Genomic DNA, 26944 nt, shown 5'->3' with positions numbered 1-26944 from the left:
AATTTCTACCCAACACGTGATTTTTTTTTTTAAATACTGTTTTAAAGATACCACCATGTGGGAACACCTCCGAGGTACTGCGCTACGCCAAGCACCGAAAAGAGTGGATCTCCTGTTAGGTCTGGATGTACCACAAGCACTAGCACCATTTGAAGTAAGGACTGAGAAGGACGGAGTGCCGTTTACAACACGCACCCTTCTAGGCTGGACTATAAATGGGCCGCTTGGAACGGTGAGCCGTGATTGTGCTGTGATCAACCACTTCGTCAGAATGGCAACACTGAACTCTGAGACAAGTCTGGAAAAACAAGTCAGGCATTTCTGAGAATGCGACTCCATCTACAGTAACGATGATCCCGTCTCTGTCGAAGATAAGAGAGTCCTAATGCAGTAAGTAGTAGGCAGCTACCAAACAGGGAGGTACTACCACCTGGGAAGATATTGGAAGCATAATGTATTGTCTAATGGTATACCTTGCTGCCATATGGCATCACGAAAATTGTGACCCAGTCCCAGGTTGCTGATCTGACTTTCTGCCTCATTTACACACAATTACAGGGTCTCAATTGTTTCTCTTACTTTGACAACACAACATACATATATTGTTTCTCACTCTTGATTTTTATTTTCATTTTTGTATTTCTTTCATTATTATTATTATTATTATTATTATTATTATTATTATTATTAGACAATGAACGATTCAACACTTTGTTCTGCCTAACAGAGGAGATCGTCAATGGAAGGCCCAACACCCCAGTGTCTGACGACCCAAAAGATCTAGAAGCACTAAAGTCGCTTCACATACTATGGATGAACCCGAAGACACTGCCCACTGGAGGCGATTGGTCCATGGCAGAAGCGTACCGACGAAGATGGAAGCATGCCCAATTCATCGTGGACCAATTTTGGAAGAGGTGGGTATAGGAATATCTCCCGACAATACGTCAGCAAAAAAAATTCTTCAAAACTCGCCACAATCTCCGCACTGGGGATATTGCGATCATCTCTGGACAACCCCTCCCCAGGAATCAGTGGATGCTAGGGAGAGTACTGGAGGCACTACCGAACGAAGATGGCCTGGTGCAAAGTGTTAAAGTGAAGACAAAGGAATCGGTGTTATTACGCCCAGTGACGAGAGACTACCTGTTGGAAGGGGTTGGAGAGAGTGAATCTAATGGTATGCCGTGATTTCGAGCAAAGCCCAACAGGGGGTAGTGTTATCGCCACGCACAATTGTGCGTGCCGGCCACATGTTAAATGAAGAGACTATTGACAACTCGGATAGCTTACTAAGCGAGATGAAGCTGGTAGCAGCTGTGTGACTGTCTGAGGGGCAGACCATCGCCTTCTACTGTAGAGGCAACATCTTGATTCTCGTCAGCCAACATCTTCCTGCAGGACATTATATTTGTTCTCGTTGGTCTAACCCTAGACCCCAAAACCTGAGTGTGATTGTGAACTGTTGAATCCTCTGAGAACTCTAAATAACTTTAATAAGTGTATTTATTTATTGTATATTGATCATATTATTCAAATTGTGTGTCCTGATGTATCAGCAGTTATTATATGTGAAATGTATTCAACGAGGGTTTTATTGTCCTGCACAGCCACAATTGCTCCTATGGGCGATTACATAATTAATACCTCAATACATACACGAAAATTTCATTAAATCTACCAAAAATAACTGCTGTATGGGACAGAAAACACTCAAAACACCTAGTTTACAAGATTATAATACAAAATTATGCCTCGGCATAACAATATTTTTTTTTTACATTCTGTTTGAAGTATTGTGTGTGCATGTAATTGAATAAAAAAGATATGAAGAAAGTTATGTTCATATACACAAAATTATGAGTTGAGAAATAAACATAACATAACTCCTACCCCAGCCTGGTAGAGAGAGTGCTTGGGGAATGTGGTTGCCCCAGCCAACTCCCGGGGGCTCGCAATTTGAATTTTAGCCCAGACCCAAATTCGTATAAGTGGGGGGAGCTTTCATATCTTGAAATAATGGCGTCAATCTAGGAAATTCATATGAGCAAATTTTCATATCTCAAACATTTGTATCTCGAGGGATACCGGGTACCTGTAAATCATTCAGCTGTAAATTCAACATTGCAGAGACTGCATTTAAGAGGGATGATAGTATAAAAATATCAACTTTTTACAAATATAATATTTCTGTTAGCCGAAATCCCTCAAACACGGAACTCTCCAATACTCTGAATTTAAATTTCTCAGAAAATTGTTCCCAAAGCTGGAATTTTCCCAATACCTGAAAAAATTCTGGGGATGGGGGAGTTTATCCCGGGTTTGAGAAATGACAATCAAGCGCATTTTCCGTAAATTCTGAGAAAATTTTTTGTGTGTTTTGTATCATCACACTCATGAAGTAAGATACTGCGGTCATATTTAATGAGCCATGAATGAAAAATAATGTGTAATTTCCATGTGATGGTTTATTCTTAAATATTCTAAAATTGATATAAACATCATGAAACAATATACAGGTATATCTTGCATATAAAACAAGAGCAACAGTTTGTAAACATGCAAAAGAAGAAAATCGCAATATTAATTCTAATTACGAAAAATTTATTAATTTTCAGAAGATATGTTATTTCTGGTGTATTAAGTTGACGCTTTTTCAGTGAAAATTAATTACTAAAGATTGCAACTCTTGAAACTGTGTGACCAATACACACAACTATCAACAACACCTAATACTGTATACAGTGGTCCCTCCATTAACGAGGACAATTGGTTCCACAGAGTCACGCGTCAACTGAATCTTTTATTTCAGTGGGATATTGGGTAACTGGTTCCAACTCACAGAATTCCCTTTAAATTAATTAAAAAGTACATACAAAGTACTGTATATGAGTCATAGAATTAGCAAACCATTAAATACTGTATAAACAAAATTCAGTACAGTACTGTACTGTCCAGTATACTGTACAATAATAAATAAAAAACAATAAAATATTTTAACACTTACTTTGAGGTGAGTATGTAGAATGTTGCTGGTTGAGTTGAAATGAGGAGGAAGATGAAGGGAATTGGAAGTGGGGGTTCACAACAATTTATTTAACTAATTCTTGATTTTTTTATTTAAGCCAACACTGCAGTGTTTATTGTCAATATGTTTACTAAATTTCAGAGTGACCATTAATTTTAATGTAAAAATGCAAAAATATTCAAGAGCACAACTTTCTCGGTGTTTACTCCACTGGAAACAAAGCTAAAGAGAGAACAGATTATTGGTGGGCGAGTCGATCAGCAGATGCGCACACCAAAACGTGTTTCTCGTAAGGATGTCATTAATAGAATTTGTACTCATTAATAAAACTGAAAGACCTTACAGGAGGTAACTCGTTAACTGAAATCTCGTAAATTGAACCGCTCGTTAATGGAGGCTCCACTGTACTTGTACTGTACTGTATTTACTGTACTGTATATCAGAAATAATCTACATGAATAATAAACAGTAAAATACAGTACTACACTCCATATCTCATCACTACCTATATTAACATGTTTAATAAAAAAAAAATGTGTGCGTGTATGCTGCACAGGTAAAAAAAATATACAACAAATCAACATTTGCTTATTTCTCTACATACAAAAAATATTTGTGGCACTTATAAAAAGAAAAAGTCAACATAAGCATTTTAAATTTGTAAAGTAAAAGTGAGCAGAAAATTACAAACTTAATTCAAAAGCATTAAATTTATATTCAAAATGTCCATCATGTAGTATGTACTGTAGTGCACATTTGTTTAATTGCAACCTGTGCTTATAAAATAAAGCATTTCATATCCAGTAACTGGAAGACAGATACCATCCCAATGAGGTATATTTATATTGAGCAAATTGAGAAGATTGATAATGGTTACTTCTCAATGATGTACTGCACAAAAGGAATTCATAAATAAATATTTCATTAGCTTATTCTAATGGTTGCTTAGGATATGACACTGCACACCAGTAAGTCACAAGTACAATTTCTTTAATGTACACCATCAGTTCTTACACATTAAATTACTTTATTCTACTGGTTGCCTCTGATGACATGATACTGCACACCATCAATGTCCACTATATTAACATCTGGGGGAACAACATTGGCTGGCATTAACAAGGCTGATCTAGTTCCCTGATAACTGATACTTTCAGCAAAACTGAAAATGGTCTGTTCCTCTTTAGGTTCTTCTGACTGAAAGTCTTCATTATTTACATCAATCTGCATAACAGCGACTGCAGTTTCATCCATTTCTGCCAACTGGATAGATTCCTCTACAACTTCCTTTGGCTCTTGGGGTACATCAATCTCAATAGCATGAGTTTTCAAAAGGTGACGGTTGAGTTTTTTTCGGGTAGGAAACATTATATTACACATTTCACAAGGGTTAGACATCATAATTTTGCTATGTAACTGGTCAGTCAATGCCTGCTGCTCAACAATTATGCTGTCACTGGAGGACCCACCATGAGCAGTTCTCTTGTGTGTATACAGATCATTCTTTGATATAAAAGTTTGCATGCATATCTGACAAGTAAAACCATTTTCAGTATTATGAACATCCATATGCTTATCAAAAGAAATTTTAGTCCAAAATGGAGCAAGACATTTACTACATTTGTACATTTTAGGTACTTTATTGTGTATCCTTCTTTGGTGAATATTAAGAGCACCTTCTGTCCTTGCACTAAAATCACATTCACTACACTCATGTTGAGGTGGCGTTTCTGAATTGTGTGCCTTGTCAACATGCTTATTCATGAGAAATTTGAATGGGAACATTCTAGGGCACAATGGACAGGGAACTGTCTTTTCTGAGTGTTTAAGTTTCATATGCATATCTAGAGAACTTCTTGTTTGAAATACTTTGTCACAAACGTCACACTGTGAATCATGATTTCTTCTGTGGATCCAGAAAAGACCACTGCACCTCAGCATCACACCACAGATCTCACAAGGGCCCCTATGCTGCTGTTGGTGATATATTAGCTGTCGTTCACCACTGTACAGTCTCTTGCAGTGCTGGCAGCAGTATGGGTATTTCTTGGCCTGTTCATGTTCACTATGGTCTCTAACAATGTGTTCCCTCAAGTAATGATGCTTTGAGTATAATTTACCACATACCTCACATACAAAATTTTTCTCCTTACTGTTATAAGGATGACGTTTTTTCTTCCATTCTAACTTAAAAGCTAAATCTATATCCATTTCTTCTTCGGCATCCATTTCATCATCTGTTATCCAATCATCCATATTAACCTCAACTTCTTCCTTAATACTGATCATTTCTTTCACTGCCTCCTTACCTTCCTCAGTTTGCTCTGGCTGTTGCTCCACACACTGTTGTGGGAAGGATGACATCTTGCTAACAGAGGAATGGTTATCTTCATGTGGTATCTTGACACCATAATTACTAAAGTCTGCAGGATATTTCAGATACTTTTTTTTTTCAGAATAACCTGATTTTGTCTTGTATTTCCTCCTTTTTTTCGATTTTAGCTTCATTTTCTGCCAGAAGGCAACATCATTATCTGAGCTAAATTCACTGTCTTCAGGGTTTTTTTCATCTGGAAAAGATAAGGAAATTACCGTATTGTTTGTGTAACATGCATGTCCCTTCTGATGTAAAAAACAAATAAATGTTGACAATCTAATCAGATTGTTCAAGGAAACCATACCGAAGTCTACAAACTTTCCCAGCTCTATCCTGGATTCTTTTTTGTTTAATCCTCTCAAAAATCTGTTGGTAGGTTAGACATACAGACATATACTATACACTATATATAGTGAGGGCATCGAAACACTGTACAGTATAATGTAGTCAAGAAAGATAGAAATATTCCTCAACATGTTGATGAACCCAGGGTCAAAAACTTGTAGTAATGTCATCAGTTTTCACCTGTTCATTAGCTCCTAACTTTCTCTTCATTTTTCTATACCATTTTTTAGCATTCTACAATTAGAATCGAACTCACACATAAATTCCAACTTAAAGACAAACAATTCTTATAATTTACCTGACTTAATGTCTTAGCATTTCAACAATATTTTCCTGACAATTGACTTTTGGTTTTATAGATGTGACCAGTGCTATAACTTGGAAATGATTAGATTAAGTAGTTTTATGTACATTTCCCTCTACATCTAGGTTAAGGCACAAGTTTTTATTATACAGCTCCTCCCCGACTTACGGCCTACTCGACTTATGACCACCCGGACGTACGACATCCTCAGTCTTACCAGAATTTTGTCAAATTACGTATTTTCGAGTCCTGACGTCAGTGACTGCGCTGTGTACTCAAGAAAATTTTTGTTTGTAATTCACTTTAAAATGGCTGGCAAGCTTAAAAGTGAGAGTTTTGTGGTGCTGAGAAGAAAATGAGACACCCATTTTAGATTTTATATGTATTATTTAAGCATTTTCGACTTACGACCATTTCAACTTAACGACCTGGATTTGGGTCCCTAACCCAGGCGTAACTCGGGGAGGAGCTGTACTTTCACATTGGGAAATTACTATCTGGGTACTTTATGTTTAAATTCTTTACATAAACAACTGATTCTTAACACTCTTGAGTTTAGAGAGATACTCTCCAGCAAGACATTCAAGGTCTGGCTAGTCACTTACCTCACCACACTTGACTGCACCACACGAGAGATAATTGTACGTAATGAGTCATAACAAGCTTGCTATTTGAGATAAAAAGGTGGGGTTTGCTGCATTAGCCTTGTAAATAAATTATCTACTAACAGGTTTATACGATTATTCACGATAAAATAATTATTTCCTTATGTCAGAGCAAGTAGAACACAAAATTTTTTTTATGCTTAATGAAAATGTTTTTATCACTTTATACCTTCGTTTTTTCATGTGACTGCAGCATGAACTTTATTCCATTATAAAGTGTTACAAAGTGAACATGTTTAGCAAAAAATAGTTATAGAAGAAAAGTTGTAAAAAAATTAATATTTTGAGAAGTAACAGTGGTGTAAATTGTGTGTTCTGATTAGCACGCCCAGGCCGAGTACAGATTATAATTTTTTTTCCCTCTGAATTCAAAAGATAATTGTACTTATTGAGTCATAGCAAGCTTACTATTGGAGATAAAAAAGGTCGGGTTTGCTGCATTAGCACATTAAATACATTATCTACAAATAGTTTGATATAGGTCATCACAATAAAATTATTAAATCTATACGTAAGCACAAGTATAACACAAATTGTCGTGCATGACTGCCATTCTCGCTCCCAAATGTGAATGTTCCTCACTCAAAGATTCTATATTTCTTACATAAAAGATACATAATGTGTTTATCAATGCTTACTATTTTCGAAATTCATATGAAATAATAATTGTAAATTAATGGTAATATGTAATGCATAAAAGTCTTACCTTTTTTTTTAAGAAAATAAAATTAATTTCTTAACTTATATGTTGTTAGATGTTGGAGCACTTGGTGTTGTTCCTCCTCCCTCCCGCCCTTTCCCCTACTCTTTCGTGCCCCACAGTGCCATACTTAGCCTGAACAAGGCGACATAATCTAGTTTTAGTGGGATTACGGGTAGTGCTCACTTTGAGGGAGATGAGCGGCTACGAGGTAAGCCACGCTGCGATGACTGAGGAATCACATGTACAACACTTTTTATTTTTCCTTCTAGCTACAGTGACATGCTGGGCAGTTGTTTTTACACTAGGACTGCTTGTTGAATGGTCAGATAAACTATCACTTGCACTAGAAGGGCCAGGGACACTGGGAGAGACCTCAGGAGGCACCACACTATCACCATGTGGTACAATCTCTTTTTACGTTTTCCCACCCCTCCGCCCTCGCCAGCAACACGAAGCATGGTTCAAAACTATCACAAAACTGTTATCAATAAATAAAGTCACTGTGATGTACAAGAAATCAGCACAAGCCATGAGAAAATGGTGGGAAATGTAGGTCAAAGTTACGTCCTCTGCCGTTGAACCACAAAGGGCGACTGGTGTGGTCACGTAACCTTGGAGGTAGTCTACATAGATGCCACATCACACTGACATTACCAAATGTGTGTCTTGTGTATCTAGCATTCATAAGCAAACATGAAATTATTTTATTGTAATTCTTTAGTTAATATGCAAATTTGCATATGAAAACTCTAAAGCGATAATTTAGATCATACGCAAATTTGCGTATGAAAATCCCAAGAATGTGAATAGTTTATGTATCTGAAATGCATATGAGTAATACCTCTAGTGTGAGTAACAATGGTTTCTGTATACCATAACATATGAGGATGGTTGGATATAATTATATAACTACAGTATTGGAAATATATCCTTAACTGAAAGAAATAGGTACTGACCATCTTTCGAGTATAAAGAGAGGGCAGCTTCATCAGCAAGTCCATCACTGTCCATGTGGTCGCCAGGCAGGTCAACACGTTGGTTCTCTTTATTAGCAGAAAAACCAAGAATCACATCTTCAATTGTCTGTTCCAGGTGGACATCTTTATTGGTAATCGTAGCTGGATTTTCTGGTTGCTCTGTTTTTACTTTTATCTCACTGTTTGTGTATAAAGATGGGGTGGTATCCCTGCAATCTGTAGATATCCCAATACTAACTTTAACAGGAATGTCAGCCTGAGTGGAGGCTTCACCAATGGCAGGTAACAGGCTACAAAATATTAATGGGATGGAAGTCTTACTGGTGTATTCAAGGTCCGTCTGACATGAAACATTTTTAAATATAATTGTTCCAGTTTCAGTCGCCTCCAATATGGTCTCAGAATCTGACTCCAGCTCCCCAATGACTACTATCATCATGTCATTCTTATCCATGATTCAATTATCTTGACAAAAGGGCTATAGTACCAATAAACACCCACAAAGTTTTAATTACTTTGAGTAAATCCACCCAAAATGGTCATTCAAGTAATATTGTTCAAGATAAATCCAAAAGTACTGGTGGTTGTGGACCTCCATGCATCTTGAGCAATCCTCCTCCATCTTCAAGCCATTCCAAAATCTTTAAAACAAAAGATTCATAAAATAGAATAAACAAATACTTCTACAGTAATATTTATATATCGTGGTTGGGGAATAAAGATCCAGGAGTTGTTTTCCAAGGGACAAAATAAACCTATTTACTGCCATTTCACAAACATTTACAGTACTCTACAGTATCAATGTCAAACCTGTCAAATAAATAAATTAACATAACAAACACCAGAAAATATATATATTTTTAAAACTAATGTAATATACTGTACAGTATTTACACTGAGGCTGGGATGTACAGAGTGAAGAGGTGGCTACTCAGAGTGGCTGAAGAAGTTTTGAGGCAAATTAGATGGTACTACAGTACCAATCCACATCCTGGTCAGAATCCAGCAGAATTGATGCCCTGTGGGTAAAGAAAGAGGCTTCACTGGAGGCTAGTGTTATGGACCTGAGCATGAAACATAGGGACAAAAGAGGCTTGAAAAAGCTGTCTGCCTTGGACAACTGCAGCCCCTTATATTGTTGCCTCACCTAAGTAAATTTTATGTACAGTACAACAAAACCTCGTACAGTCATACCCCACAAAGAGGGTAAAATTATTCTTGGAAAGTTGTCCTTAGTGTGAAATTAAATAAAGAGAACCCAATTTTCCTATCTGGCTCTACTGTTACTACAGAGATGTATCCCGTGAAAAATTAGTCACCCTAAGATGTAATAAAATCACACTTAAATGTAACAATTTTAAACACAAGTTTAATGGAAAGTAATTACAGTATTTTATGGTGATACTTTATAAAAAATGCTGTACACAAAAATCTTAAATTCAACTGACTAAAAAGGATGATGACCAATGTGTGAGGTGGGAATGTATTATATTTGTCAGTAGATGGAATAGGAGTTACTGGGAGGAATAAGAAGCAGCAGTAAAGGCATCAGCCTCACCCCATGATCCTTTCAAACCAACATTCACAAACTTGAAAAGGTTTTGTTCCATAACTCCCATCTTGCTCATTCTGCAAATCATAACACAGTACTGTACAAGCTTCTTACCTTCTGAATTACTACAGTGGTCCCGCGGTTAACGAGCACAATTTGTTCTAGAAGGTTGCTCGTTAACCGAAAAATTTGTTAACCGAAACCATTGTTTAAATGGGTTTTGGGGTAATTGGTTCCAGCTCACCGAAAATTGCCTAAAGTCAACAAAAAAGGTAGTAAAGTACACTTACTTTGAGGTGTGTATATAGAAGGCTCCTGGATGATGATGATGTAAAATAAATTTCAAAATGACCAATAATTTGCTTGGAAACACAGAAAAAAATGCGTTTAGTTGAAGAGAGTCTCAAGCAAGATGTTACCAGAGACTGACGCCTGTTTGGTGTGTTGACAGGCTGTTTGGCGCGCATAAAACTAGTTTCCTGTACATGTACTTCAATTATGTTCAATAATTGTTAAAATGACTAAAAATTTTAATATAAAACTTTTAAAATAATTGAATAGTACAAACTTCTTGATATTTACTAAAATAGTAAGGAATTTAAGCCCTAGAACCGATTACTGTATTGGCGGACTAATACTACAGCTGGTGGGCAGCCAAATGCAAGCAAAAACATGTTGAGGTCGGCTCGTAAGAAATTCGTTAATCCAGGGATTGCTCGTTAACCGAAGTTAAGAATCCTATGGAAGGTAATTCGTTAACCGAAATCTCGTTAACCGAGGCGCTCGTTAACCGAGGGATCACTGTGTATGTACTGTACTGTATTACTGTACTTTACAGTAATTAAATTTATTGGCTCATTACACTGTTTCTGATCTTCAATCCACACACTTAGAAGTCATATTATACAGTACTGTACTGTACTCACATTACTTTTATAAAAGAAGAACATATAAGCACTTGAAGTTGTAGTTGCTCAAGCGCTTGCCATAATTTTGCCTCTATTACCATACAAATTGTACCCATTGCTGACATTACCAACCCTAATGATGACATACTTACAGCAAATCTGATTTTCTTTAATCCTACTCTGTACCCTGTATTGATGAAGCCCTCGCAGTGATTGGTGTTTACATAAAGTCTGAGAGTTACAGATACATTAAATATATAAACAACATGTGCCTGTTAAGGTGCACACAGGACAACCATAAGCTTACATAACATTTAATGATAATATTCATTTCCACAGCCACCTTAATTCATTGTTAAGGGGTTGGTTTTTAAGGAAACACCCCCCCTCCCCCCAAAAAAAAAATATATATACTGTATATATTTCACATGAGATTTTATTAGCAGTGGTTCTAATAGCCTATCCTTTAATCATAAATTACTTGTTAGTGGGCAGGGCATGAAAGAAGAGGGAAAAAATGAAGTAAAAACACTGCAAACACAGATCATCTGATAGTAATTCCATGTCTCTACATCCTTTATAGGCAAAGAAATAAAATATTTATTGTAATTAAGGCGCCATCGGATCTCCCGTGGCGACCATCTTTTGGTTCACATTGTCCGCTATATGGGAGCAACCGCAGTCTATGTTTACATGTCAATCAACCAACAACAATCACATCGGGCACGTTTATTATGATTTATATTAAATTGAATTTGTTAATTTTTTCTATGGATGCTGTTTGGATGAAAGTAAGTAAATTGAAATGACAATGCGCATGTTGAAGGTAGGTGAAGTTAGATAAGATTAAGTAAGTTTAGGTAAGGTTAGGTAGGATAGGTATGGTTAGGTCAGGTTCTAATAGGTTCTGTGCATGCTCACTTCCATTTTGTGTTCAGTATCAAGCAATAGTATCTCCGGAAATTTTGATCCAACATCATGAGTCATTTCCTGTGCTGTCTCCTGCACCATTAATAAAACTTAATTCTGAATCCATTTTCTTCTACGCTATTCCTTCTAAAAATTGCTATTAATGGAGATATAAGCAATATTTGAATCAATTAAAATGAGTGTTGACAAAATCAGCGTGTCAAATAGGATGCAAGGTTCAAACAAGGAACACAGCATTCAATAAGGTTAGGCTTTAAGGTTAGGTAGTGCTCCCCTGGCCTGTTCTCCCCCACAATTTCCCTCTAACTCACAGCCCTGCCCACTTTTGTAAACTTTAAAATTATTGTATGGAGGGGGCATATCTTCATAACAGCTCACCCGCACAAGAAATACCAGTAATTTATGAGGAACCCACTACCAGCAGAAGGAGCTGTTCAATTTCATTCATTTTTTCCAAAGATGTTCTTATCATTCTAGTAAGTATTTTAAAAAAGACTACTACTTTTTATTTTAATTATAGGTATGAATATTTGTTTAAGTTACTCTTAATCTACGATCATAAATCACCTGTAGTGTGCAGTGTCATTCCACTTGGAAGATTCCCATGTGGATGATCATCTGTTTTATGTGAATTTTAGCCTTTTTAGTTACATGATCAGGTTAGGTTAGGTCAGGTTAGGAAGTGGTTAGGGGCAAATATTTAGAGGTTACTACTACCTACAGTACTTAGATATTGAATCTTATATAGGGACAAAGAAAAATTAAATCAATACTTACTAGAATGATAAGAACATTGGTATACCAGAACAGGTGAAAAAAAAAATAAGATATGGTCAACGTGTAGATTAATGTTGCCAACGATTCTAGCAAGAACACATGGTTTTTCCACCATAATTTTCGTTGTTAATTGCTAGTGACAGTGTTCTCTTTTGGGGAAGTATTTCTTTTTTTATAATTTATACTATAATACCGTCGGCGAGCCATAGGAGGGGAAGTGCGTAGTGCGCTGGTCGTCTGAATTGCATTACCATGCTATATAATACAGGACCCAATTCTGAAAAAAAAATTGCGTTTCCTCAATAGGGGAATACGTTACGTTAGGTTAAATAAGGATATGTTAAATACAGTACTGACAACAATATATAACCACCGGGGTGGAGGGGGGGAAGACCCTCATCAGAAGGTGAGAAGCCCCCACTATGGGGTTAGGTCAGGTTAGGTTAGGTTAAATAGGGAAAGCATTGTTTTTTTGGTATTATTTTACTTTAGGACATAGCACGCCCAAAAGCTATAAACTACTGAAACATTTACAACTTCTTATTCTGAGCATTTTGAACCCCATTTATATCATTCTGAAATGGAAAATAGTGACACAATTGAATTTAATTGATTTTACGTACTTTTCAGTCTTTGTCTGTGAGATGTTATCGTCGTGAAAGCGAGCTAATTATTTGAGTGTTTACATAATGTATCGGTGACGTCTTCCAGTCGCGACCAATGATATAGCAATCTCATCACGCAATTTTCTTTCGACCATATCAAAATTTAAATTTTTCAACGGGAGGAGCCAAGGTATGGATTTGAAGAGACAATGACTGTGGGAGAGGCTGGGTGTGAATCGTGTTCCTACAATTATTTTAAGTTTATTGCCGAGTTTTACGAGAAAGACGGTGAAGCTATCCGATTCCTACGTAATCACGGTGTTCTCCCTACGTCTGATGAGTGCCCGTACAGTAAATTGTCTTGTAAATTTAGAAAGAACAAGCATCAGAGGTTGACCCTGAACCTGTCCCTGATCCTTCCATTTCTAACTAAGGTATTGTACATTCGGACATGGAGCGTCCCAAAGTTTAAAACTACTAAAACATTTAGATCTCATTATTGTGAATCTTTTGAACCCAATTTATATTAGTTGGAAATGAATAGGATAGGTCAGCTTAGGTTAGGTTAGTTTAAGCTAAGCCTACCGGGGTCCGAGAGCGGAGCCTCCTGCTAGGAGTTAGGTTAGGTTTAGTTTGGGTTGGGTTGGGTTAGACGACTCGTTTTCGTGTTTTTCTTCATCCAAAACCCTGATTACCCAAGCTGTTCCCCCATCATAGATGGGGGGGGAGTAGGGGGCAAAAACTAGCAATTTCCGCCAAAAATAAAGGTCAAATTCGTTTAAAACACACCAAAATACACTGGAAAAACATATTGGTCAACCCCTAGGGATTCATGTCCTAAGTAAAAATTTACCCTCAACTGTGCTATATGTTCTGTAGTGAACACCCGTGTCTCCAGGTCCTGTACTTCGGTTTGTTCCTGTTCTAACACTGGACCCATGGTTGAGAGGTAAACCCACTCACCGAATGTTACCTTAAATATGAACATAGCTTCACTTACTTGCATTTTAATTAATAATTGATCTTAATGTAGCCGTCATTGTACCTTAAATCACCTCCACGGGACTTATTTTAGTGACAAAATTAATAAAACTCGATGTTTTTCAGTGGAAGATTCACCGCTGTCACTCACATTGTTTACTAATACAAACGATATATTGAGCCACAGATGGAGCTGGTGTACCACCTTAAGCCAGCCACACATGACTACTACTACCATTAATGTACTTATTACATGACGGCTCTATAAACTACTACCATTAATAACATTATCTTTTTATTATTACAAGCACTTTACCGTTAATGATAACGCTGCATGGCTGTACAGTACAGAGTATAAGCAATGCACACTCCAAACTTCACGGTTTAGGGAAGGAGGAATTGTCTGTGAATGAGGAAAGTTCAAATGGGTGAAGTTTGAAGAAGTGCAAATGGCTGAAATAGGGAAGTAATAATGATGAGCCCTTTATACTTAGGGTCCATGGAGAACTCCTGGGCTCTTTACATTTGGGGCCCATTTTGCCCTCCTGGAACCTTTAACCTTTATATGTGGGGTCCATGGTGCCCGTCTGGGCCCTTAATATGAGCTCCAAGGTGCCCTCCTGGGCCCTTTATATGTGGGGTCCATGGTGTCTTCCTGGGCCCTTTATATGTGGGGTCCATGGTACCCTCCTGGGCCCTTCATACGGGGTTAAAGGTGCCATCTTGGGCCCTTTACATGTGGGGTCCATGGTGCCCTCATGGGCCGCTTATATCTGGGGTCCATGGTGCCCTTCTGGGCCCTTTGTGGGGTCCATGGTACCTGCCCTCCTGGGCCCTTTATATTTGGGGTACATATTGCCCTCCTTAGCCCTTTATATTTAAGGTACATGATGCCCTTGTGGGCCCTCTATGTTTGGGTCCATGGCGCCTTCTTGGGCCTTTCATATTTGGCGTCCATAGCATCCTCATGGGCCTTACGACGGGGTTAGGGACCCAAATCCAGGTCATAAGTCGAAAATTTTTAAATAATACATATAAAATCTAAAATGGGTGTCTCTTTTACTTCTCAGCACCACAAAACTCTCACTTTTAAGGTTGCCAGCCATTTTAAAGTGAATTACAAACGAAAATTGTCTGTGTACTGAAGTTAGGACTCGCAAATACGTAATTTGACAAAATTTTGGTACGACTGAGGCAGGTCGTAGGTGTGGGTGATCGTAAATCAGGGAGGAGCTTACATGTATATTATGGGAGTACTCTTATCTTTTATATACCACTATGTATTATGTTTGTAGTATGGTCAAAGGAATGGTTGCCAAGATTCAGTGTTATAAATGCAAGAGGATACACCTAGGTGGTACGTACAGTACCAATATTAAGGAGGCTTATTACATAACCCAATGTGATGAAGAAACTGAATTGAAACCATATGAAAAAAAAAGAAAAAAAAAGACCTGGATGTTTATATTGACAACTGGCTTTGGCGAAGATCATACTCATGCCTAGATGGTCCGTCCCTCATACAGCTCTTCATTGCCTTGGTGTTTCTCAACTAGCAGTACAGGTAGTTCTGCTATAACGCGATAATTGTGTTCTTGTAAAATATCGTGTTATAGAAAATAGCGTAATAGAAATAACAGGGCTTATGGAGAAAATAGGGTTAGGTGCAGATTACTCGAAATCGAAAAAATTTAGTAGTTAGCCATACACAAAGGATAGCACAGTCTAAATAAATGTTACATTCATATCTAATAATGAAATCATACAGTAAATGTAACACTTTACTTGATGGGGGAGAAGGGTGATTTTGAGGTTGATAAAATCGAGCTTCTCTTCAAGTGTTATATCCTTTCTTTTACGATCATCACCGGGAATTCTATCACCAGAACGCTTCTTGTTGATATTCTTCTTTACTATATTCACAGTTAATACCACAAAATTGGAGAAATAGTAAGAGAAAATCGCGTTATAGCAAACAAGCGTTCGCGTTATACAAATATCGCTCCTAATTCATAAATCGCGTTAGAGCAAATTCGCGTTATCAAAACACGCGTTATAGCAGAACTCACTGTACTGTACAGTGCTGTAATTTTGGTTTGGTCCCCGAGATAATCTAATCACCACAAAGAGTTCCACCAAACTAGTGCATGCAATTGAGCAGCTCATAAATTAAGAGAGTTTAGTATGCCTTCAAGGGGTGATTAATAAACACCTCAAAGGACATCTGGAGTTAGCATATGCCCATCTCACTTAAGGTCACAGTTTCACATTAAAGACACCACAGGAACAGAAAACTGTCAGGGCTAAATTATTTGAAGTATGAGTTGTGAACTCTTAAGAGTAACCTGCCAGGTAATGTTGTGCCAGCACCAAGTGTGAGCTTATATTAAACAAGACTTGACCAACACTGGTGTATGTACTGTACATGTAATACATTCAAGAACCTGTGTATGCCCAGTAAATACCAATAGTGCATAATGGATAAATGACTGAACACCCAAACAGCTAGCAAGCATACCAGTGGTGAAGAGGGAAAGAGATGTTTGATGTGTGCACTAATACATTGTCAATCTACAACAAATGAAGGTTGACATATGCTTTGTCTTGATTATTTGAGGTGGAAAATTTGACAGCAAAATCAGTGATGATTAGCACTTTCAAAATTAGGTTTGCTTAGATTAAGTATTTGTATTACATTGAAAATAGGATTCATAAGATAAAATAATTTTTTAATGTATTTCTCAACAGGTATTGTAGTCCTTCATAATCATAGGATAAGTTGCATATACAGTACCGTACTCTTTATCTTAACCAAACATAGAAAAAAAATATAGTAGAGTAATTACTATTCCTTTCTTACCCATGGCATTCTACAAAAAATCTATCACCTCTGAATGGGACTACATACTGTACATTACAGTACATGACAAACTTCAGTTATGAACTCAGTCCTAACACCAGATACTGTACAGTACTGGACGTGACAATAATAAGTTACTGATAACAAGTATTGAAGACATTTTGTGTTGGTATAAGGTGGGATTCCACTATGAAAGAATAGTTAACTAATTGTAGGAAATAAACAGTAGTCAGAGTCTGTGCACCCTAAATCCCAGTATAAACACAGATGTCAACTATTACTGATTTAAAAGCTGACCTCTTTACTCCGAGGCCTCAAAATTAATGGAGCCATATACGTATTTTTTAATTTCCGAAATAAAAAAATTAACAATTTGGATTATAAAGTTATAACTTAGTTTTGTACTGTACCAACTATGTATCAGAAATTATGACTTGGGTCCTCCTGAAATATGAACAATAATTAAATGAAATCTGCCAAAGGGAAGACACTAAAGTAACCAACCCTTAAACTGTGACATCCTTCATATGAGGCCACTTGACATCCCTCACATGAATAGCCATTTCTTTAAATTGCATGCCATTCATAAGGACTGTCACATGTCCCAATAGACCTGCTTACACTACTCACACCTTAATAAGCTTCTCAATTTTCTGTCAACAAGAGTTCTTCAGTTAGTGGCAGTCCCCCCACACCAACACTCAGCTCCTCCCTCCCCTCTAGTAGCTTGGCCCCAAACACTCACTTGAGCAATGCTGGAAAGCACCTCACTAAACCCAAGAGTGTTAATAGGAAATCAAATGCTTAACTTCGAAACAGTTTATATCAAACTAGTTTATTAATATTATTAGGGAGTACAGTACTCTACCGTACTCAATATCTACCACCCTGCTCTTTGATCCTGTTGTTCGCCGTACGTACTTTGCTGTAATCCCTCAATTGGAGATAATGTTGCTTAGCATTAGGTTTCCTGAACACAACAACAAACGTCAAATGAGGGATACCTGTACCTGTATAGGACACAGTACTGTCATCATATTTTGGCAATTACTGTAGTGTACCTGTACTTCATACTGCAATTACAGTATATCTATACTGATACAGTATTTAAGGTATGTATACTATACATTATTTCTTGATACATGATGTAGACAGAGTATGAAAACCTGAAGATCAAAATTATTTACAAAAATAATTTTCACCAATTCTACTCTTTAAATAAAATTAATATTTACATCATGGCAAAATCATTCACAACATTAAATTCTAATGAGTTCACTGAAGATGCCGACAACTTTAAATAAATTCCCTGGTAAATATAATGCTGAAATCTTACACAACCAGTAAGAGAATAAAGGAATAAATTGGAAAAACACTTACCTGTATAGGTACTGTAATTAATAAAATCAATACTGTACTGTATACATAGTCAGACTGATACTATGGGTGATGATTGAAAAGAACCTTAAAGGACAATACATGAGATATCAACAGCAGAAGGTGGATTTCCTTTTTAAAAAGGGCAAAACTGTCATTAAGTCTCTCTCATAATGCAGTATAGCCACAGGTATTATTTAAAAAAGAATAGCTACTTCTAAAACATATTTCTTGAATCAGTTAAAAAGAAGAGTAGCTAAATCAATATTCACAGTAATGGTAAAAAAGTACCTATAACATTTCACTGATTACTTCTTACAACATGGTACTCAACACCATCAATCTTTACAAAGTTAACATTTGGAGGTACAACATAAGCTGGCATGGGTAAGGTTACCCTACTCACAACTCCCTCATCACTTGGAGGAATGGCATTTATTGTGTCATTTTCCTTTACGGTTGGTTCAAAGTCTTCAGGCAAGAGATCTTTGGCATTTGCTTCCATTTGTACCGGCACCATCCCAGCTTCACTCATTTCTTCCACTCGTTCCTGTTCGACATTGTCCCCCTTTTTTGCATCATTATCTATTTTGTGATCTCTAAATAAATGATACTTGAGTTTCCTGAGTGTTGGAAATGTTGAATCGCAAAGATGACATTCGTAACAACTTGAAATCTTACGACGCATCATGGCTGCGTCTTGTCGACTTTCTGTATCTCTTGAACCATAATTTGTTAGTCTGTTATGAACAGACCTTTCATGAGCATAGAGGTTACCCTGAGTATAAAATGTTTTGCAGCATACAGGACATGAAAAAGGTCTCTCACCTGTGTGAATACGTGTATGTTCTACTAGACGAGAATTGCTCCTAAAATCTTTTTTACAGAAGCCACAAGAGTATAATTTCAGTGGAGGTTTATGCATTCTACTCTTATGAGATGTTAGGTAAGGCTTTGATCTAGTACAAAAACTACAATCAGGACATTTATATTGCAGGGAACCCTCTTTATGGGTATTTGCAAGGTGAGTATTCAAATAAGATTGAAAGGCAAATTTCTTTGGGCAGATTGGACACTTAATGGTTTTTTTTTTATGTGTTGGACTCTGAGAAAAATGGTCCCTCTTATGATGCCACAAAAGACCACTGCAATTTAACAAAACTCCACAAACTTCACAGGGGCCACTTTCTTGTTTTTGATGTCTGATCAAGTTTGCCTCACTGTGATAAAGTCTTTTGCAATGCTGACAGTTAAATGGGTATCTGTTTCCATGGTCATAATCACTATGTGCACGAGAAATATGATCCCTTAAATATTGCTTCTGCGAGTACTGTTTACCACAAATATCACACACAAATGCTCTTTCCTTTGAATGTTTCACCATATGCTTTTTTAATCCATGCTTAAATGGAGTTGTAAATCCACATATATTACAAACCTGGGCTGCATGATTACCTTCTAAATGTTCTAGAAGTAACAAGGGCGAGTTAAATGTCAACGTACAATGTGAACACGTGCGGTTACCTTGATTAAAAGCAGGTTTTCCAGAATCACTTTCATCGTCATCAACTTCATCATCAGTAATCCAATCACTATAACATTCTTCTGTCTGGTCCTCCTCCTTACTAACTATTACATCTCGTGTTCCCAGCTCACTGTTCTTACCCGTCTTCTCTCTACACTTAAAAGGTACGAAAGCCCGGTCAGAATTTTCAGTGGGGTAATTTTTATCACATGTTTCACGAATGTCCTTTTTTTTACTGCTGCCTTTTCTGGGGTCAAATACTACACCAGTAAATTTTTCCTCAGCCTTTGGCTTCTTTGTTCTCTTTCTTGGCTTCTTTTTTGCTTCATCACAAGAGCCAGTATCAATTCCCCAATTAAAATCATCATCTTTGTGAGGCTTCTTCTGTTTTCTTTGTTTCAGATGTGAATGTTGTGTATCTGAAATTGAAAAAAAAAACAAATATATATATGCTCTATATATATATAATATATATACTGGTATACTATATAATAACTGTACAGTATATGTAGTTCAACTTAACAATGAGAAATAATTCTATAAAATAACACAAAATAATGACCCTAATAATGAGATCAACATTCCTGAAATAAGGGCCAGCTGTATCTGCACTATCTTTCTATAGCCTTTACTCCAACATGTGTGCAATGGTTAAAAGGATATGGAAACCACATGACAAGGAAGGTATTGTAAGAGTGGCACAACACGAGTGCAGAAGTTGACAGGCAAGGGTTGGAAAAACAAGTACCGGTAGTAATATTTTACATACACTGTCTTACACATTCCAAATGGTACAAAGTGACAACAAAATATATTTTACAGTAATAACAAACAGAATTATGAAAATTAACTAAAATTGCCATGAAAACCAAAAAGTATTCCTAGATTCAGAAAGTTTATTAAAAAAATATTTGTTCCTGTACAAACACAGATTTAGGAAATCAATACAATACAGTGTTGTATAGGCACAATCTTTCAAACAATGACAACACTCACATTGTGTAGAAACTGCAGCAGCACATTCAGCCATCTCCTTTATATCAGTGTCACTGTTAAACAATATACACGTATCAGTGTCACTGTTAAACAATGAAATGTCGCTATCATTACCATCAACGGCTGGCACCTTACGTATCACTTCCTCAATAGTTTGTTGCTGAAGATCAGTTTTTTCCTTGACAGACTCTTTGGGTTCAACAGGACTAGCAAGGGGATATTTTCTTATTTTCTCAGTTGCACATCTTATTGCTGAATTAACCTTTTTACTACCATATGTACAAACAGAAACATTCACTTTCAGAGGAGGAATGTCACATTGTGTTTCAGCATCACAAGATGGAGAAAACAATCCACAGAAGAGAACAGGGATACTCGCTCCAATATGTGTTGTAAAATCTGTTTGACAAGAGAAATTTCTGTAAACGGTAGTTCCAGTTTCTGTGTGAACCATAACAGCTTCATCTTCAATTTCCATCCCCTCCACAACAACAACCACCTCACCATTAACACCATTATTGTCTATCATATCTAAGAGTCCATTCACTCCAGTATCCCCCATTATAGCAGATACTATATCATGCTTGCATGATAAGTGTAAAATTATTCCTTTCTTCTCTCCATTTGTGAAGAACTACATGATCTGGAAGAACAGAGAGCATTAGTCATTAGGTGAACTTCATATATAAGTAAAACTGCTTATAAATGATGTGTTAAGTCAATGGTTTCTCTTCTCACATTGTGATGGACTAAGGAAGGTTGGAGAATAAATATAATTCCTTTCACTATAAACTATTTCTAGATAATATTTATTTACATAGGAAAACAAATTTACATCCAATTATTATACAGTATATAGAAACTTAACACATCAAACACCAGTTACAGTATATAGCTACAGTAAAACCTCTTAATCTCCTTGAATGTTTCTTCACAAACTGGTTTAGTTACCATATGTCAACTTCACTTACAAACTGACTTGCATTAAGATCACCAAAAGAACTCCAATGGTTTGCATTAAAAAATTAAAGGAAAAAAGATGAACCAAACAAAACATGCCTAACCTACCAATCCTAATATGATGGAAGACGGTATTATTTTAGGTTAGGTTTAGTAGGTTAATTTAATTTGTTAGATTGTGTTTAATAGGTTATTCAACATTAGGTTTTTAAATATGGTTAAGGAAGGTATGGAAAGGTTTCGTTGGTTGCTGAGATGCATCTGTCAACAGGTGAAACACACATATGGTTTCCTCGGGTGGATGGAGGGGAAAACAAAAATACAAAAATTGCATTTCTTCCATCTGTTTTGGGATATATTTGAGGAAAGAAGTTAACTTCTATAGAATTTTTGTAATTGGCCAAGAAGGGTTGTAAAGAAGATAAAAACGAAAATTTGTAAATACGTGATCTCAGACTTCTAACTAAGGTATTGTACTTTAGGACATGGCGCGGCCCAAGGGTTAGGTTAGGTTAGATGACTCGTTTTCGTGTTCTTCCCCACCCAAAACCCCAATTTCCAGGTTTTCCCCCATTATTGTTGGGTGGGGTGGGGTGTTGGGGGGGTGGGGTGGGGACGGATATAAATTTCCGACAAAAATGATGGTCATGTTCGCTTAAAACACACAAAAATACGGTACATTATTAGTATCATACCGGTCTTTATCTCCGTATTAAAAATATGTATCTCGTAATGTCTACACAATTCTAAGACATTTTTCTTCAATGATATTTCCACCAGAAATTAAAGATAACAGAGATATTAATTTTTCAAGATTATTACTTTTGCTCAGTCAAAAGTGTGACCAAGATACGTTTGGTTGTGGCGGTGATGGTCTGACCCCCTGCTCACGCATCGCTCCAGGCCTCCGACAGGGGGCTGGTTAGGTTAAGTTTTTAATATCGAAATAAAGACCAGTGTGATACTATAACCTGACACATTCTAATACCCATAGACAGAACGGTGCCTAATATAAACTGACAACTTCGGTTTGTTCCTGTTCTAACACTGGACCCTGAGTGTTACCTTAAATATGAACAAAGCTTCACTTACTTGCATTTTAATTAATAATTGATCTTAATGTAGCCGTCATTCTACCTTAAATCACCTCCACGGGACTTATTTTAGTGACAAAATTAATAAAACTCGATGTTTTTCAGTGGAAGATCAACGCTGTCACTCACATTGTTTACTAATACAAACGATATATTGAGCCACAGATGGAGCTGGTGTACCACCTTAAGCCAGCCACACATGACTACTACTACCATTAATGTACTTATTACATGACGGCTCTATAAACTACTACCATTAATAACATTATCTTTTTATTATTACAAGCACTTTACCGTTAATGATAACGCTGCATGGCTGTACAGTACAGAGTATAAGCAATGCTAACTCCAAACTTCACGGTTTAGGGAAGGAGGAATTCTGTGAATGAGGAAAGTTCAAATGGGTGAAGTTTGAAGAAGTGCAAATGGCCTGAATAGGGAAGTAATAAGGATGAGGCTAGTGCCCTCCTAGGCCCTTTATACTTAGGGTCCATGGAGAACTCCTGGGCTCTTTATATTTGGGGCCCATTTTGCCCTCCTGGAACCTTTAACCTTTATATGTGGGGTCCATGGTGCCCGTCTGGGCCCTTTATATGAGCTCCAAGGTGCCCTCCTGGGCCCTTTATATGTGGGGTCCATGGTGTCTTCCTGGGCCCTTTATATGTGGGCTCCATGGTACCCTCCTGGGCCCTTCATGCGGGGTTAAAGGTGCCATCTTGGGCCCTTTACATGTGGGGTCCATGGTGTCCTCATGGGCCGCTTATATCTGGGGTCCATGGTGCCCTTCTGGGCCCTTTGTGGGGTCCATGGTACCTGCCCTCCTGGGCCCTTTATATTTGGGGTTTATGGTGGCCTCAAGGGCCCTTCTGAGCCCTACATGCCCCTTTCATCCTCCTGGCCTTTTATATTTAGAGCATAACCGTCTGTTATTCCTGTTCCCCAACACTCACTCTTTTCCTCCTTGGGGACCAGCAAGGCTTCTCATTCTCTCAGTGAATCATCACTTATGTAAACTCTGGTAGGCCTTCAGTCCTATAATCCTTCACTATCATAACTAGTATCCTCTTTACACCACATTTTATTCTCAAGCACACAATTTCCACTGTTTTCTACTCACTCATTCATCTTGCATCCAGAATCCCAAATGCTTCACATCCATCCAATATTGTTAACTTAAATAAGTAATCCATGTATATTCCCATCTTTGCCTCCTTTATTTTATAGTTTCACCAATTATTAACTTACTATCCATTTGGGCAGCTGGTCTGCCTTTTGTTATGACCTTCATTGTCCAGTGTTATTGCAGGAGAAAACCTGTGATTTTTGGTCGGGTCACACTGGATAACACCCTTCCCACACCTTCTTCAAGCCATTCTTTTACTGTAGTTCAACCCAGGACACAATAGTGAGAGTTATTCACATTACACAGCATTGTTACACCAATGTTTCAGGAATTAAAAGATGACTGCTCCACTGGAGGTCTCAATCTCAAGCAAAAGAAGCTACCAGCACTCAATACTATCAGAACAAACTTATTTTGGCTGAGAGTTTTGAAGTCATTGTATAAAGGTGGTGGTACAGTAGTAACGAGCAAATATATCACCACTGTATCCCGAGTTCAAATTTAAGGTCCTGACCCAGGACACAGACGGAAAAGATGTTATCCCCTGCAACCCCACCAAACATCTCAGGTTTCCTCGTGATATTCTGGTGCCCTCCTGTACTAAAACTGAACAATAAACTTCAAAACAAAGTACAGTACTGTACAATACATATAATAAAGAATACACCAACCACCTGAATGCCTAGTGAACTCATAACTGGTGAAATAATAAATCATAAACAATGAATGTTGACAGAAAACAATTTACAATCTCTTTAAAACCCAGGCTAGACCGGCATTGATTTAGATAAGTTCAAGGGCCTGTGCATACAAAGAAGTTGCTAGCTGCACAAAACAAAGATGTTTCCAACAAGCAACTTGTAAAAAGCCAACAAATGAAGAAAAGTTTAAGTCAGTGGTGGGGAAACTTTGATGAAGAAATTGAATTGAAACTATACGAAAAAAAAAAGTCCTGGGTGTTTATACGGATAACTGGCTTTGGCAAAGATCATACTCATCCCTTGATGGTCCGTCCCTCATACAGCTCTTCATTGCCTTGGTGTTTCTCAACTTGCAGTACTGTACAGTACTGTAATTTTGTTTGGTCCCCGAGATAATCTAAACATCAAAAAGAGTTCCACCAAACTAGTGCATGCAATTGAGCAGCTCATAAATTAAGAGAGTTTAGTATGCCTTCAAGGGGTGATTAATTAACACCTCAAAGGACATCTGGAGTTAGCATATGCCCATCTCACTTAAGGTCACAGTTTCACATTAAAGACACCACAGGAACAGAAAACTGTCAGGGCTAAATTATTTGAAGTAAAAGTTGTGAACTCTTTAAGAGTAACCTGCCAGGTAATGTTGTGCCAGCACCAAGTGTGAGCTTATATTAAACAAGACTTGACCAACACTGGTGTATGTACTGTACATGTAATACATTCAAGAACCTGTGTATGCCCAGTAAATACCAATAGTGCATAATGGATAAATGACTGAACACCCAAACAGCTAGCAACCATACCAGTGGTGAAGAGGGAAAGAGATGTTTGATGTGTGCACTAATACATTGTCAATCTACAACAAATGAAGGTTGACATATGCTTTGTCTTGATTATTTGTGGTGGAAAATTTGACACCAAAATCAGTGATGATTAGCACTTTCAAAATTAGGTTTGCTTAGATTAAGTATTTGTATTACATTGAAAATAGGATTCATAAGATAAAAAAAAAATTAATGTATTTCTCAACAGGTATTGTAGTTCTTCATAATTATAGGATAAGTTGCATATACAGTACCGTACTCTTTATCTTAACCAAACATAGAAAAAAAATATAGTAGAGTAATTACTATTCTTTTCTTACCCATGGCATTCTACAAAAAATCTATCACCTCTGAATGGGACTATATACATTACATGACAAACTTCAGTTATGAACTCAATCCTAACACCAGATACTGTACAGTACTGGACTTGACAATAATAAGTTACTGATAACAAGTATTGAAGACATTTTGTGTTGGTATAAGGTGGGATTCCACTATGAAAGAATAGTTAACTAATTGTAGGAAATAAACAGCAGTCAGAGTCTGTGCACCCTAAATCCCAGTATAAACACAGATGTCAACTATTACTGATTTAAAAGCTGACCTCTTTACTCCGAGGCCTCAAAATTAATGGAGCCATATACGTATTTTTTACTTTCAGAAATAAAAAACTGAACAATTTGGATTATAAAGTTATAACTTAGTTTTGTACTGTACCAACTTTGTATCAGAAATTATGACTTGGGTCCTCCTGAAATATGAACAAAAATTAAATGAAATCTGCCAAGGGGAAGAGACTAAAGTAACCAACCCTTAAACTGTGACATCCTTCATATGAGGCCACTTGACATCCCTCACATGAGTAGCCATTTCTTTAAATTGCATGCCATTCATAAGGACTGTCACATGTCCCAATAGACCTGCTTACACTAATCACACCTTAATAAGCTTCTCAATTTTCTGTCAACAAGAGTTCTTCAGTTAGTGGCAGTCCCCCCACACCAACACTCAGCTCCTCCCTCCCCTCTAGTAGCTTGGCCCCAAACACTCACTTGAGCAATGCTGGAGAGCACCTCACTAAACCCAAGAGTGTTAATAGGAAATCAAATGCTTAACTTTGAAACAGTTTATATCAAACTGGTTTATTAATATTATTAGGGAGTACAACACTCTACCGTACTCAACATCTACCACCCTGCTCTTTGATCCTGTTGTTCGCCGTACGTACTTTGCTGTAATCCCTCAATTGGAGATAATGTTGCTTAGCATTAGGTTTCCCGAAAACAACAACAAACGTCAAATGAGGGATACCTGTATCTGTATAGGACA

The 26944-nt window shown here is 37.2% G+C and overlaps 2 protein-coding genes across 6 annotated transcripts in view; both read right to left on the bottom strand.

The window, feature by feature from the left end:
• Positions 1-3101: 3101 nt before the first annotated feature.
• On the bottom strand, positions 3102-8853 carry LOC121859733 (GDNF-inducible zinc finger protein 1-like). Its single transcript, XM_042356684.1, has 2 exons — positions 8379-8853; positions 3102-5598 (listed from the first exon to the last, which is right to left on the bottom strand). The coding sequence occupies exons 1-2, from the start codon at positions 8851-8853 to the stop codon at positions 4061-4063; spliced, it is 2013 nt and encodes a 670-aa protein (XP_042212618.1). The 3' UTR covers positions 3102-4060.
• A 48-nt stretch (positions 8854-8901) lies between these two features.
• LOC121859731 (zinc finger protein 85-like) overlaps positions 8902-26944 on the bottom strand; it is a 38478-nt gene continuing 20435 nt past the window's right edge. Inside the window, exons 1-5 of one of the 5 annotated variants that reach the window (XM_042356683.1) lie at positions 22963-23251; positions 20911-21553; positions 19914-20333; positions 9294-9418; positions 8902-9040 (exon numbers count right to left, since the gene is read on the bottom strand). In XM_042356683.1, coding sequence (XP_042212617.1) covers positions 9327-9418; positions 19914-20333; positions 20911-21472 — 1074 coding nt within the window. In that variant the 5' untranslated portion in view covers positions 21473-21553; positions 22963-23251 and the 3' untranslated portion in view covers positions 8902-9040; positions 9294-9326. The other 4 variants (XM_042356680.1, XM_042356679.1, XM_042356682.1 and 1 more) reach the window with 4 other exon arrangements.

The sequence above is a fragment of the Homarus americanus genome, unplaced genomic scaffold (assembly GCF_018991925.1).
Source record: "Homarus americanus isolate GMGI-L3 unplaced genomic scaffold, GMGI_Hamer_2.0 scaffold27231, whole genome shotgun sequence".
Taxonomy (NCBI): domain Eukaryota; kingdom Metazoa; phylum Arthropoda; class Malacostraca; order Decapoda; family Nephropidae; genus Homarus; species Homarus americanus.
This window is presented reverse-complemented; position numbering and strand designations above follow the sequence as displayed.

Bases quoted from the DNA above. Each gene is read 5' to 3' on its own strand.
- LOC121859733 (XM_042356684.1), bottom strand. From the start codon at position 8,853: ATGGATAAGAATGACATGATGATAGTAGTCATTGGGGAGCTGGAGTCA. The intron at 5,599-8,378 runs GTCAGTACCTAT...TATCTTTTCCAG, and splicing joins CTCTTTATACTCGAAAGATG to ATGAAAAAAACCCTGAAGAC.